General features: G+C 42.7%; 1 protein-coding gene across 1 annotated transcript in view; it reads right to left on the minus strand.

Annotated features, from left to right (window-relative positions):
• Positions 1-12,738, minus strand: part of PHF1 (PHD finger protein 1) — a 243,503-nt gene that overhangs the window by 179,939 nt on the left and 50,826 nt on the right. Inside the window, exons 3-7 of the mRNA XM_053689556.1 lie at positions 2,372-2,453; positions 1,760-1,855; positions 1,573-1,673; positions 1,336-1,484; positions 1,070-1,165 (exon numbers count right to left, since the gene is read on the minus strand). Coding sequence (XP_053545531.1) covers positions 1,070-1,165; positions 1,336-1,484; positions 1,573-1,673; positions 1,760-1,855; positions 2,372-2,453 — 524 coding nt within the window. The remainder of the gene's footprint in view (positions 1-1,069; positions 1,166-1,335; positions 1,485-1,572; positions 1,674-1,759; positions 1,856-2,371; positions 2,454-12,738) is intronic.

A 12,738-nucleotide genomic window follows, 5' to 3' on the forward strand; every position in this document is an offset into this window, starting at 1 on the left:
TTATGTCCCTTTAAGAACGCCTATATTTTCGTATGCATCTGTTTTTCCATTAGGGAAGGTTTAGAGAATTACGTTGGGATTTGAGAGAAAATTTCATATACACCTATGAAACACCTATTTTACGGGGGGGGACTCAACAATTACAATTTGGACTTTGCACTTATAAGTATGATTTTTGCACATCTAGTGTACGATTTACATTGTGCATATTTATCACAATTTCTTCCTGTCTTGTGTAATTTACATACAAATTTTACATTTTTGATAAAATACATTTTTGGGGATCAATTTTGTTACCATTTTTGATGCACATTAAAAATACAATTTTTCCTGTGTATTTTTTTGTGTGAATGGTTCAATTATTTGTTTTGTATAAATTTTAAATGATTTTCATTGTGCACTTTTGTAATGTATGCATCTCCTTCCCATACGAAAATGTAGTATATGCCCCTTAGTGAGACACCCTGTTTTAAAAAGTGGCTTTAGATAATTCCAGCAGGGAAATAGAAGGACTGGCCCAGAGATCTTTAAACAATTGGCCCCTAAGTGCATGCTTGGGTTTAGTTTATAAAGTTCTGTTTATGTGGCGTATTTACATTTACCAAATATCTATTGTTTTCTTATTTCTACAATGCTGAATATTGTAGTTTAACCCCTCAATAACCAGTGAGATATCCACGCTATTTTAACAAGCCTTGCGGAGCGAGGGAGGCTCTAATAGTGCGGTCTTGCCACTCACGGCAAGACTCGTGCTATTATAGCAACACAGTCCCTTAACGACCATCAACATACAGGATATGTTGCAGTCGTTAAGGGGCTAATGTGTGATGGTCTCTAACGTTTGACAGCATTTACTACATAAATTCTTCTACAAACGGCTTGTATTTCTTATAACAGGGAGCTATATTTGATCTTAGTACTGCTCATTTCCCTAACAAAACAGGATTCATACATTTTTTTTTTGATCATTCAAATACTTTTATTGAGCACCAGATTGTGTTTTGCATTTTACAGTCAATATTTCTATAGCAGAAAGGTTGGAGAAGGGTGTTTGTGGTCATGTACTAACCTGTCTCCGTAAAGCAGCGGTTTGCTCAGACACTGTGTACAAGCCTCATGAAACCACTGGAGACAACGACAACACTGCAACATCTTCATGTTCCATCTGTAGGACACAGAATTGTGTGTATATATAGGTATACAGACATACGTACAAAAATAGCCGCTGCCCACTCGCTCCTGTCTCCTTATAAAATACTTACACTCTTGGGACCCTCACCCAACACCTCCCCCATTACCACCTCACTGTCTATTTGTTACTTACGCCATACTTACTCTCCAGGCCCCCCACAGTAGCAGTAACATTGTTGTTTATTTGTTAGGTGAAGTGGATCCCACTCTAGAGACTTCAGCTGATACGGTAAAGACAGTTTCATGTGCAGCATGGAGCGAGCATACGGACCTTTCTTAAGAGCACCACCTCTCTAAAAAGAGAAGAAAATGAATCTTCTTTCCTAGCTGTTGTGCAATGAAAAAAAGGGTGATGTGTACACACACAAAAAAAGTTTATACCTTGGTAGCTACAGCGAAGACACACTGCCGACACATCCAAGTGTTCCCTGCGAAGTCACTGTCACATGGAATGCTAGGAACGTGGCATTCCTGGTGATACGCTATGGGTAGAGATGGATGCATCAGAATAAGCAATGTGATCTGAGTGTGGCATGATTAAGGGTTGCTGTACTAATATCACACTTACCGTGCTTACATTTCACACAATGCACTATTTTATTGTCTGGGGTGCATGCCTGGGAATTGCACACACAACATAGCTGTTCCTTCCCTGGTACAGCAGCTGGAGGGGAAAAAGAGAAAAGTACAATAGTAATCCATTCTGATAGACATGACTTAAAGGGACTGTAAGGGTAAAAAATAAATGTTACATAATTCTGCACTATGTAACAATGTATAGTTTTGCCTATTTTTTTTTTAATAACATTGTGCTGATTTTCAGACTCCTAACCAAGCCCCAAAGTATCAGATGTAGACCCAGGTCTATAGATACCGGTTTGTGTAATCTGTCTTTTCATATGTAAGGAAGGGGGGAGTGTCTGCTCTTTCTGCTTTCTCAGCCCCTTTCACTGGGTGTCCCAGTCTAACCTCATCAACAGTGCTAAACAGAGCTTTTAAGTAAGTTTTTAAAAGGTTTTATACTAGATTATTAGATCATTATCTGTGCATATTCTTCTTTATAGTAGTGTCTATTACATGCAGTTATATGAAAATTGGTGTACCCTGTCCCTTTAATTTCCCTTCTTTTTTTCACAGGTACATAATGCTGCACATAGGATATAATGATTGTGAGTCTTACGAGGGAAGATGTCTTTCCACAGCACTGAGAACTGAGAGTTATCTTCAAATCGTACAAGACAAGTCTCCTGAGCACTGTCCACCTGCAGGAGAGGGAATTGAAGCATTGGAAACAAAACATAAAGGGCCAAGATAGGAGCACAGTAGGTGGGGGGCATAGATACAGTACAAATAGAGTGAATAAAACAATAAGCGATAGTTAAATGCATTACTGAATGAGTACAATGAACATAAATAGTGGATATCTAGAGACAGCCTATGTGAGAGGAACGGATAAGTAAAAGCCTCAGGAAAACGCATACAGGCAATCAGAGACTATATAGCTTGAGCCGTTATACTCATAGGAATGCGTTCCCAGCTTCATGACACAATGAAAAAAAATAGAGACTTAAGTGTTATTGCCCATGTAAACAGTAGATCATTATTTTTAGATACTGAATTAAAAGTGGTACACAAAACATTGTATGTTAATTCCATGTCACTTTCCATTTTACTTGTCATGAATGGACAGACTAGTCAATCCATAAAGCTGTGTGTTATTTAATAAATAAGATTTGTAAATGATTCACAACTAGAAGCAAACATTAGGTAAGTCACAATGTGTAACTGTAGCTGTAACATGTATTTTTATCAAGTTGTTTAGATGCAAATATGCCAAAAACATAATTTATGCTTACCTGATAAATTCCTTTCTTCTGTTGTGTGATCAGTCCACGGGTCATCATTACTTCTGGGATATAACTCCTCCCCAACAGGAAATGCAAGAGGATTCACCCAGCAGAGCTGCATATAGCTCCTCCCCTCTACGTCAGTCCCAGTCATTCGACCAAGAATCAACGAGAAAGGAGTAACCAAGGGTGAAGTGGTGACTGGAGTATAATTTAAAAAATATTTACCTGCCTTAAAACAGGGCGGGCCGTGGACTGATCACACAACAGAAGAAAGGAATTTATCAGGTAAGCATAAATTATGTTTTCTTCTGTTATGTGTGATCAGTCCACGGGTCATCATTACTTCTGGGATACCAATACCAAAGCAAAAGTACACGGATGACGGGAGGGATAGGCAGGCTCATTATACAGAAGGAACCACTGCCTGAAGAACCTTTCTCCCAAAAATAGCCTCCGAAGAAGCAAAAGTGTCAAATTTGTAAAATTTGGAAAAAGTATGAAGCGAAGACCAAGTTGCAGCCTTGCAAATCTGTTCAACAGAGGCCTCATTCTTAAAGGCCCAAGTGGAAGCCACAGCTCTAGTGGAGTGAGCTGTAATTCTTTCAGGAGGCTGCTGTCCAGCAGTCTCATAGGCTAAACGTATTATGCTACGAAGCCAAAAAGAGAGAGAGGTAGCAGAAGCTTTTTGACCTCTCCTCTGTCCAGAATAAACGACAAACAGGGAAGAAGTTTGGCGAAAATCTTTAGTTGCCTGCAAGTAGAACTTGAGGGCACGAACTACATCCAGATTGTGTAGAAGACGTTCCTTCTTTGAAGAAGGATTTGGACACAGGGATGGAACAACAATCTCTTGATTGATGTTCCTGTTAGTGACTACCTTAGGTAAGAACCCAGGTTTAGTACGCAGAACTACCTTGTCTGAGTGAAAAATCAGATAAGGGGAATCACAATGTAAGGCTGATAACTCAGAGACTCTTCGAGCCGAGGAAATAGCCATTAAAAACAGAACTTTCCAAGATAACAATTTTATATCAATGGAATGAAGGGGTTCAAACGGAACACCCTGTAAAACGTTAAGAACTAAGTTTAAACTCCATGGCGGAGCAACAGCCTTAAACACAGGCTTGATCCTAGCTAAAGCTTGACAAAAAGCCTGGACGTCTGGATCTTCCGACAGACGCTTGTGTAACAAGATGGACAGAGCTGAAATCTGTCCCTTTAATGAGCTAGCTGATAAACCCTTTTCTAAACCTTCTTGTAGAAAAGACAATATCCTAGCGATCCTAACCTTACTCCAGGAGTAACCTTTGGATTCGCACCAGTATAGGTATTTCCGCCATATTTTATGGTAAATCCTTCTGGTAACAGGCTTCCTAGCCTGAATCAGGGTATCAATAACCGACTCAGAAAAACCACGTTTTGATAAAATCAAGCGTTCAATTTCCAAGCAGTCAGCTTCAGAGAAGTTAGATTTTGATGTTTGAATGGACCCTGAATCAGAAGGTCCTGTCTTAGAGGTAGAGACCAAGGCGGACAGGATGACATGTCCACTAGATCTGCATACCAAGTCCTGCGTGGCCATGCAGGTGCTATTAGAATTACTGATGCCCTCTCCTGTTTGATTTTGGCAATCAATCGAGGAAGCAGCGGGAAGGGTGGAAACACATAAGCCATCCCGAAGGTCCAAGGTGCTGTCAAAGCATCTATCAGAACTGCTTCCGGATCCCTGGATCTGGACCCGTAGCGAGGAAGTTTGGCGTTCTGGCGAGACGCCATGAGATCTATCTCTGGTTTGCCCCAACGTCGAAGTATTTGGGCAAAGACCTCCGGATGAAGTTCCCACTCCCCCGGATGAAAAGTCTGGCGACTCAAGAAATCCGCCTCCCAGTTCTCCACTCCCGGGATGTGGATTGCTGACAGGTGGCAAGAGTGAGACTCTGCCCAGCGAATTATCTTTGATACTTCCATCATTGCTAGGGAGCTTCTTGTCCCTCCCTGATGGTTGATGTAAGCTACAGTCGTGATGTTGTCCGACTGAAACCTGATGAACCCCCGAGTTGTTAACTGGGGCCAAGCCAGAAGGGCATTGAGAACTGCTCTCAATTCCAGAATGTTTATTGGCAGGAGACTCTCCTCCTGATTCCATAGTCCCTGAGCCTTCAGAGAATTCCAGACAGCGCCCCAACCTAGTAGGCTGGCGTCTGTTGTTACAATTGTCCAGTCTGGCCTGTTGAATGGCATCCCCCTGGACAGGTGTGGCCGATAAAGCCACCATAGAAGAGAATTTCTGGTCTCTTGATTTAGACTCAGAGTAGGGGACAAATCTGAGTAATCCCCATTCCACTGACTTAGCATGCATAATTGCAGCGGTCTGAGGTGTAGGCGTGCAAAAGGTACTATGTCCATTGCCGCTACCATTAAGCCGATCACCTCCATGCATTGAGCTACTGACGGGTGTTGAATGGAATGAAGGACACGGCATGCATTTTGAAGCTTTGTTAACCTGTCTTCTGTCAGGTAAATCTTCATTTCTACAGAATCTATAAGAGTCCCCAAGAATGGAACTCTTGTGAGAGGAAAGAGAGAACTCTTCTTTTCGTTCACTTTCCATCCATGCGACCTTAGAAATGCCAGAACTAACTCTGTATGAGACTTGGCAGTTTGAAAGCTTGAAGCTTGTATTAGAATGTCGTCTAGGTACGGAGCTACCGAAATCCCTCGCGGTCTTAGTACCGCCAGAAGGGCACCCAGAACCTTTGTGAAGATTCTTGGAGCCGTAGCCAATCCGAATGGAAGAGCTACAAACTGGTAGTGCCTGTCTAAGAAGGCAAACCTTAGATACCGGTGATGATCTTTGTGGATCGGAATGTGAAGGTAAGCATCCTTTAAATCCACAGTGGTCATGTACTGACCCTCTTGGATCATGGGTAAAATTGTCCGAATAGTTTCCATTTTGAACGATGGAACTCTTAGGAATTTGTTTAGAATCTTTAAATCTAAGATTGGCCTGAAAGTTCCCTCTTTTTTGGGAACCACAAACAGGTTTGAGTAGAACCCTTGTCCTTGTTCCGACCGCGGAACCGGATGGATCACTCCCATTAATAACAGATCTTGTACGCAGCGTAGAAACGCTTCTTTCTTTATCTGGTTTGTTGACAACCTTGACAGATGAAATCTCCCTCTTGGGGGAGATAATTTGAAGTCTAGAAGGTATCCCTGAGATATGATCTCTAATGCCCAGGGATCCTGAACATCTCTTGCCCAGGCCTGGGCGAAGAGAGAGAGTCTGCCCCCCACTAGATCCGGTCCCGGATCGGGGGCTCTCGGTTCATGCTGTCTTTGGGGCAGCAGCAGGTTTCCTGGCCTGCTTGCTCTTGTTCCAGGCCTGGTTAGGCTTCCAGCCTTGCCTGTAACGAGCAACAGCTCCTTCCTGTTTTGGTGCAGTGGAGGTTGATGCTGCTCCTGTTTTGAAATTCCGAAAGGGACGAAAATTAGACTGTCTAGCCTTAGCTTTGGCTTTGTCTTGGGGTAGGGCGTGGCCCTTACCTCCTGTAATGTCAGCGATAATTTCTTTCAAACCGGGCCCAAATAAAGACTGCCCCTTGAAAGGTATATTAAGTAATTTGGACTTAGAAGTAACATCTGCTGACCAGGATTTTAGCCACAGCGCCCTACGTGCCTGTATGGCGAATCCTGAGTTCTTAGCCGTAAGTTTGGTTAAATGTACTACGGCCTCCGAAATGAAAGAATTAGCTAGTTTAAGGACTCTAAGCCTGTCCGTAATGTCGTCTAGCGTAGATGAACTAAGGTTCTCTTCCAGCGACTCAATCCAAAATGCTGCCGCAGCCGTAATCGGCGCGATACATGCAAGGGGTTGCAATACAAAACCTTGTTGAACAAACATTTTCTTAAGGTAACCCTCTAATTTTTTATCCATTGGATCTGAGAAAGCACAGCTATCCTCCACCGGGATAGTGGTACGCTTAGCTAAAGTAGAAACTGCTCCCTCCACCTTGGGGACCGTTTGCCATAAGTCCCGAGTGGTGGCGTCTATTGGAAACATCTTTCTAAATATTGGAGGGGGTGAGAACGGCACACCGGGTCTATCCCACTCCTTAGTAACAATTTCAGTTAGTCTCTTAGGTATAGGAAAAACTTCAGTACTCGCCGGTACCGCAAAATATTTATCCAACCTGCACAGTTTCTCTGGTATTGCAACGGTGTTACAATCGTTGAGAGCTGCTAAGACCTCCCCTAGTAATACACGGAGGTTCTCCAATTTAAATTTAAAATTTGAAATATCTGAGTCCAATCTGTTTGGATCAGAACCGTCACCCACAGAATGAAGCTCTCCGTCTTCATGCTCTGCGAGCTGTGACGCAGTATCAGACATGGCCCTAGCATTGTCAGCGCACTCTGTTCTCACCCCAGAGTGATCACGCTTGCCTCTTAGTTCTGGTAATTTAGACAAAACTTCAGTCATAACAGTAGCCATATCTTGTAATGTTATCTGTAATGGCCGCCCGGATGTACTAGGCGCCATAATATCACGCACCTCCCGGGCGGGAGATGCAGGTACTGCCGCGTGAGGCGAGTTAGTCGGCATAACTCTCCCCTCGCTGTTTGGTGAAATTTGTTCACATTGTACAGATTGACTTTTATTTAAAGTAGCATCAATACAGTTAGTACATAAATTTCTATTGGGCTCCACCTTGGCATTGGAACAAATGACACAGACATCTTCCTCTGAGTCAGACATGTTTAACACACTAGCAAAAAACTTACAACTTGGTTATAATCTTTTTTAGCAAAAACGTACTGTGCCTCAAAGAGGTACTAAACGATTAAATGACAGTTGAAATAATGAACTGAAAAACAGTTATAGCATCAACTTTAAAACAACACAACTTTTAGCAAAGGTTTGTTTCCATTAGTAAAATAACAATAATTAAATTTGACATAAAAAATACAAAGCAACGTTTTTATTCACAGTCACTCTAAGAATTCTCACAGCTCTGCTGAGAGAATTTACCTCCCTTCAAAGAAGTTTGAAGACCCCTGAGATCTGTCAGAGATGAACCGGATCATGCAGGAAATATAAAAGTAACTGACTGGAATTTTTTGATGCGTAGCAAAGAGCGCCAAAAACGGCCCCTCCCTCTCCCACACAGCAGTGAAGAGAAACGAAACTGTCATAAATAAAAGCAAAAAATGCTGCCAAGTGGAAAATAATGCCCAAATATTTATTCACACAGTACCTCAGCAATGTAAACGATTCTACATTCCAGCAAAAACGTTTAACATGATAAATAGTTAATAAAAGGATTAGTGACCTTTAACAGAGTAGTTCCGGTGAAATACCATTCCCAGAATACTAAAGTGTATACATACATGTCATTTTAACGGTATGGCAGGATTTTCTCATCAATTCCATTCAGAAATAAAAACTGCTACATACCTCAATGCAGATTCATCTGCCCGCTGTCCCCTGATCTGAAGCCTTTACCTCCCTCAGATGGCCGAGAACAGCAATATGATCTTAACAACTCCGGTTAAAATCATAGTAAAAAACTCTGGCAGATTCTTCCTCAAACTCTGCCAGAGAAGTAATAACACGCTCCGGTGCTATTGTAAAATAACAAACTTTTGATTGAAGTCATAAAAACTAAGTATAATCACCATAGTCCTCTCACACATCCTATCTAATCGTTGGGTGCAAGAGAATGACTGGGACTGACGTAGAGGGGAGGAGCTATATGCAGCTCTGCTGGGTGAATCCTCTTGCATTTCCTGTTGGGGAGGAGTTATATCCCAGAAGTAATGATGACCCGTGGACTGATCACACATAACAGAAGAAAGGGACATTAAACCCAAAAAATTTCTTTCATGATTTAGAAACAGCATGCAATTTTAAACAACTTTCTATTATTTCATTTGCTTCATTCTCTTGATATCCTTTGCTGAAAAGCATATCTAGATAGGCTCAGAAGCTGCTGATTTGTGGCTGCACATAGATGCCTCGTGTGATTGGCTCACCCATGTGCATAGCTATTTCTTAAACAAAGGATATCTAAAGAATGAAGCAAATTAGATCATAGAAGTTAATTGGAATGTTGTTTAAAATTGTATTCTCTATCTGAATCATGAAAGGTTTAATGTCCCTTTAAGTTCAATAGAAGTCACCTTACAGTTCTATTCAAGTCTAAGCCCTTAGTAAATAAAGCATGTCCGGGTCAGTAAATGCATCTGTTTGAAAATCGTCTAATTTGTTAAATTTATCTCTCTGCATCTTTTGCCTAAATTTATTGGTTATGGGTAACTAGGCTTCTGCCAAAGTTTAATTACACTAACACTGACTATAATATTAAGAATGTTTATTCTGGTTTCAGAAGCTGAGCAACAGCTGTACTTAGGGGGGCTTTGAACGTTAGATCTTTTGTAACTAAAACAGAATTTATGTTTACCTGATAAATTTCTTTCTCCAACGGTGTGTCCGGTCCACGGCGTCATCCTTACTTGTGGGATATTCTCTTCCCCAACAGGAAATGGCAAAGAGCCCAGCAAAGCTGGTCACATGATCCCTCCTAGGCTCCGCCTACCCCAGTCATTCGACCGACGTTAAGGAGGAATATTTGCATAGGAGAAACCATATGGTACCGTGGTGACTGTAGTTAAAGAAAATAAATTATCAGACCTGATTAAAAAACCAGGGCGGGCCGTGGACCGGACACACCGTTGGAGAAAGAAATTTATCAGGTAAACATAAATTCTGTTTTCTCCAACATAGGTGTGTCCGGTCCACGGCGTCATCCTTACTTGTGGGAACCAATACCAAAGCTTTAGGACACGGATGAAGGGAGGGAGCAAATCAGGTCACCTAAATGGAAGGCACCACGGCTTGCAAAACCTTTCTCCCAAAAATAGCCTCAGAAGAAGCAAAAGTATCAAACTTGTAAAATTTGGTAAAAGTGTGCAGTGAAGACCAAGTCGCTGCCCTACATATCTGATCAACAGAAGCCTCGTTCTTGAAGGCCCATGTGGAAGCCACAGCCCTAGTGGAATGAGCTGTGATTCTTTCGGGAGGCTGCCGTCCGGCAGTCTCGTAAGCCAATCTGATGATGCTTTTAATCCAAAAAGAGAGAGAGGTAGAAGTTGCTTTTTGACCTCTCCTTTTACCTGAATAAACAACAAACAAGGAAGATGTTTGTCTAAAATCCTTTGTAGCATCTAAATAGAATTTTAGAGCGCGAACAACATCCAAATTGTGCAACAAACGTTCCTTCTTTGAAACTGGTTTTGGACACAGAGAAGGTACGATAAACTCCTGGTTAATGTTTTTGTTAGAAACAACTTTTGGAAGAAAACCAGGTTTAGTACGTAAAACCACCTTATCTGCATGGAACACCAGATAAGGAGGAGAACACTGCAGAGCAGATAATTCTGAGACTCTTCTAGCAGAAGAAATCGCAACTAAAAACAAAACTTTCCAAGATAATAACTTAATATCAACGGAATGTAAGGGTTCAAACGGAACCCCCTGAAGAACTGAAAGAACTAAATTGAGACTCCAAGGAGGAGTCAAAGGTTTGTAAACAGGCTTGATTCTAACCAGAGCCTGAACAAAGGCTTGAACATCTGGCACAGCTGCCAGCTTTTTGTGAAGTAATACCGACAAGGCAGAAATCTGTCCCTTCAGGGAACTAGCAGATAATCCTTTTTCCAATCCTTCTTGAAGGAAGGATAGAATCCTAGGAATCTTAACCTTGTCCCAAGGGAATCCTTTAGATTCACACCAACAGATATATTTTTTCCAAATTTTGTGGTAAATCTTTCTAGTTACAGGCTTTCTGGCCTGAACAAGAGTATCGATAACAGAATCTGAGAATCCTCGCTTCGATAAAATCAAGCGTTCAATCTCCAAGCAGTCAGCTGGAGTGAAACCAGATTCGGATGTTCGAACGGACCCTGAATAAGAAGGTCTCGTCTCAAAGGTAGCTTCCAAGGTGGAGCCGATGACATATTCACCCGATCTGCATACCAAGTCCTGCGTGGCCACGCAGGAGCTATCAAGATCACCGACGCCCTCTCCTGATTGATCCTGGCTACCAGCCTGGGGATGAGAGGAAATGGCGGGAACACATAAGCTAGTTTGAAGGTCCAAGGTGCTACTAGTGCATCCACTAGAGCCGCCTTGGGATCCCTGGATCTGGCCCCGTAGCAAGGAACTTTGAAGTTCTGACGAGAGGCCATCAGATCCATGTCTGGAATGCCCCACAGGTGAGTGACTTGGGCAAAGATTTCCGGATGGAGATCCCACTCCCCCGGATGCAATGTCTGACGACTCAGAAAATCCGCTTCCCAATTTTCCACTCCTGGGATGTGGATAGCAGACAGGTGGCAGGAGTGAGACTCCGCCCATAGAATGATTTTGGTCACTTCTTCCATCGCTAGGGAACTCCTTGTTCCCCCCTGATGGTTGATGTACGCAACAGTTGTCATGTTGTCTGATTGAAACCGTATGAACTTGGTCCTCGCTAGCCGAGGCCAGGCCTTGAGAGCATTGAATATCGCTCTCAGTTCCAGAATATTTATCGGTAGAAGAGATTCTTCCCGAGACCAAAGACCCTGAGCTTTCAGGGATCCCCAGACCGCGCCCCAGCCCATCAGACTGGCGTCGGTCGTGACAATGACCCACTCTGGTCTGCGGAACGTCATCCCTTGAGACAGATTGTCCAGGGACAGCCACCAACGGAGTGAGTCTCTGGTCCTCTGATTTACTTGTATCTTCGGAGACAAGTCTGTATAGTCCCCATTCCACTGACTGAGCATGCACAGTTGTAATGGTCTTAGATGAATGCGCGCAAAAGGAACTATGTCCATCGCCGCTACCATCAACCCGATCACTTCCATGCACTGAGCTATGGAAGGAAGAGGAACGGAATGAAGTATCCGACAAGAGTCTAGAAGTTTTGTTTTTCTGGCCTCTGTTAGAAAGATCCTCATTTCTAAAGAGTCTATAATTGTTCCCAAGAAGGGAACCCTTGTTGACGGGGATAGAGAACTCTTTTCCACGTTCACTTTCCAGCCGTGAGATCTGAGAAAGGCCAGGACAATGTCCGTGTGAGCCTTTGCTTGAGGAAGGGACGACGCTTGAATCAGAATGTCGTCCAGGTAAGGTACTACTGCAATGCCCCTTGGTCTTAGCACCGCTAGAAGGGAGCCTAGTACCTTTGTGAAAATCCTTGGAGCAGTGGCTAATCCGAAAGGAAGCGCCACGAACTGGTAATGTTTGTCCAGGAATGCAAACCTTAGGAACCGATGATGTTCCTTGTGGATAGGAATATGTAGATACGCATCCTTTAAATCCACCGTGGTCATGAATTGACCCTCCTGGATGGAAGGAAGAATAGTTCGAATGGTTTCCATCTTGAAAGATGGAACCTTGAGAAACTTGTTTAAGATCTTGAGATCTAAGATTGGTCTGAACGTTCCCTCTTTTTTGGGAACTATGAACAGATTGGAGTAGAACCCCATCCCTTGTTCTCTTAGTGGAACAGGATGAATCACTCCCATTTTTAACAGGTCTTCTACACAATGTAAGAACGCCTGTCTTTTTATGTGGTCTGAAGACAACTGAGACCTGTGGAACCTCCCCCTTGGGGGAAGTCCCTTGAATTCCAGAAGATAACCCTGGGAG

This window comes from Bombina bombina, chromosome 7 (genome assembly GCF_027579735.1).
Source record: "Bombina bombina isolate aBomBom1 chromosome 7, aBomBom1.pri, whole genome shotgun sequence".
Classification (NCBI taxonomy): Eukaryota; Metazoa; Chordata; class Amphibia; order Anura; family Bombinatoridae; genus Bombina; species Bombina bombina.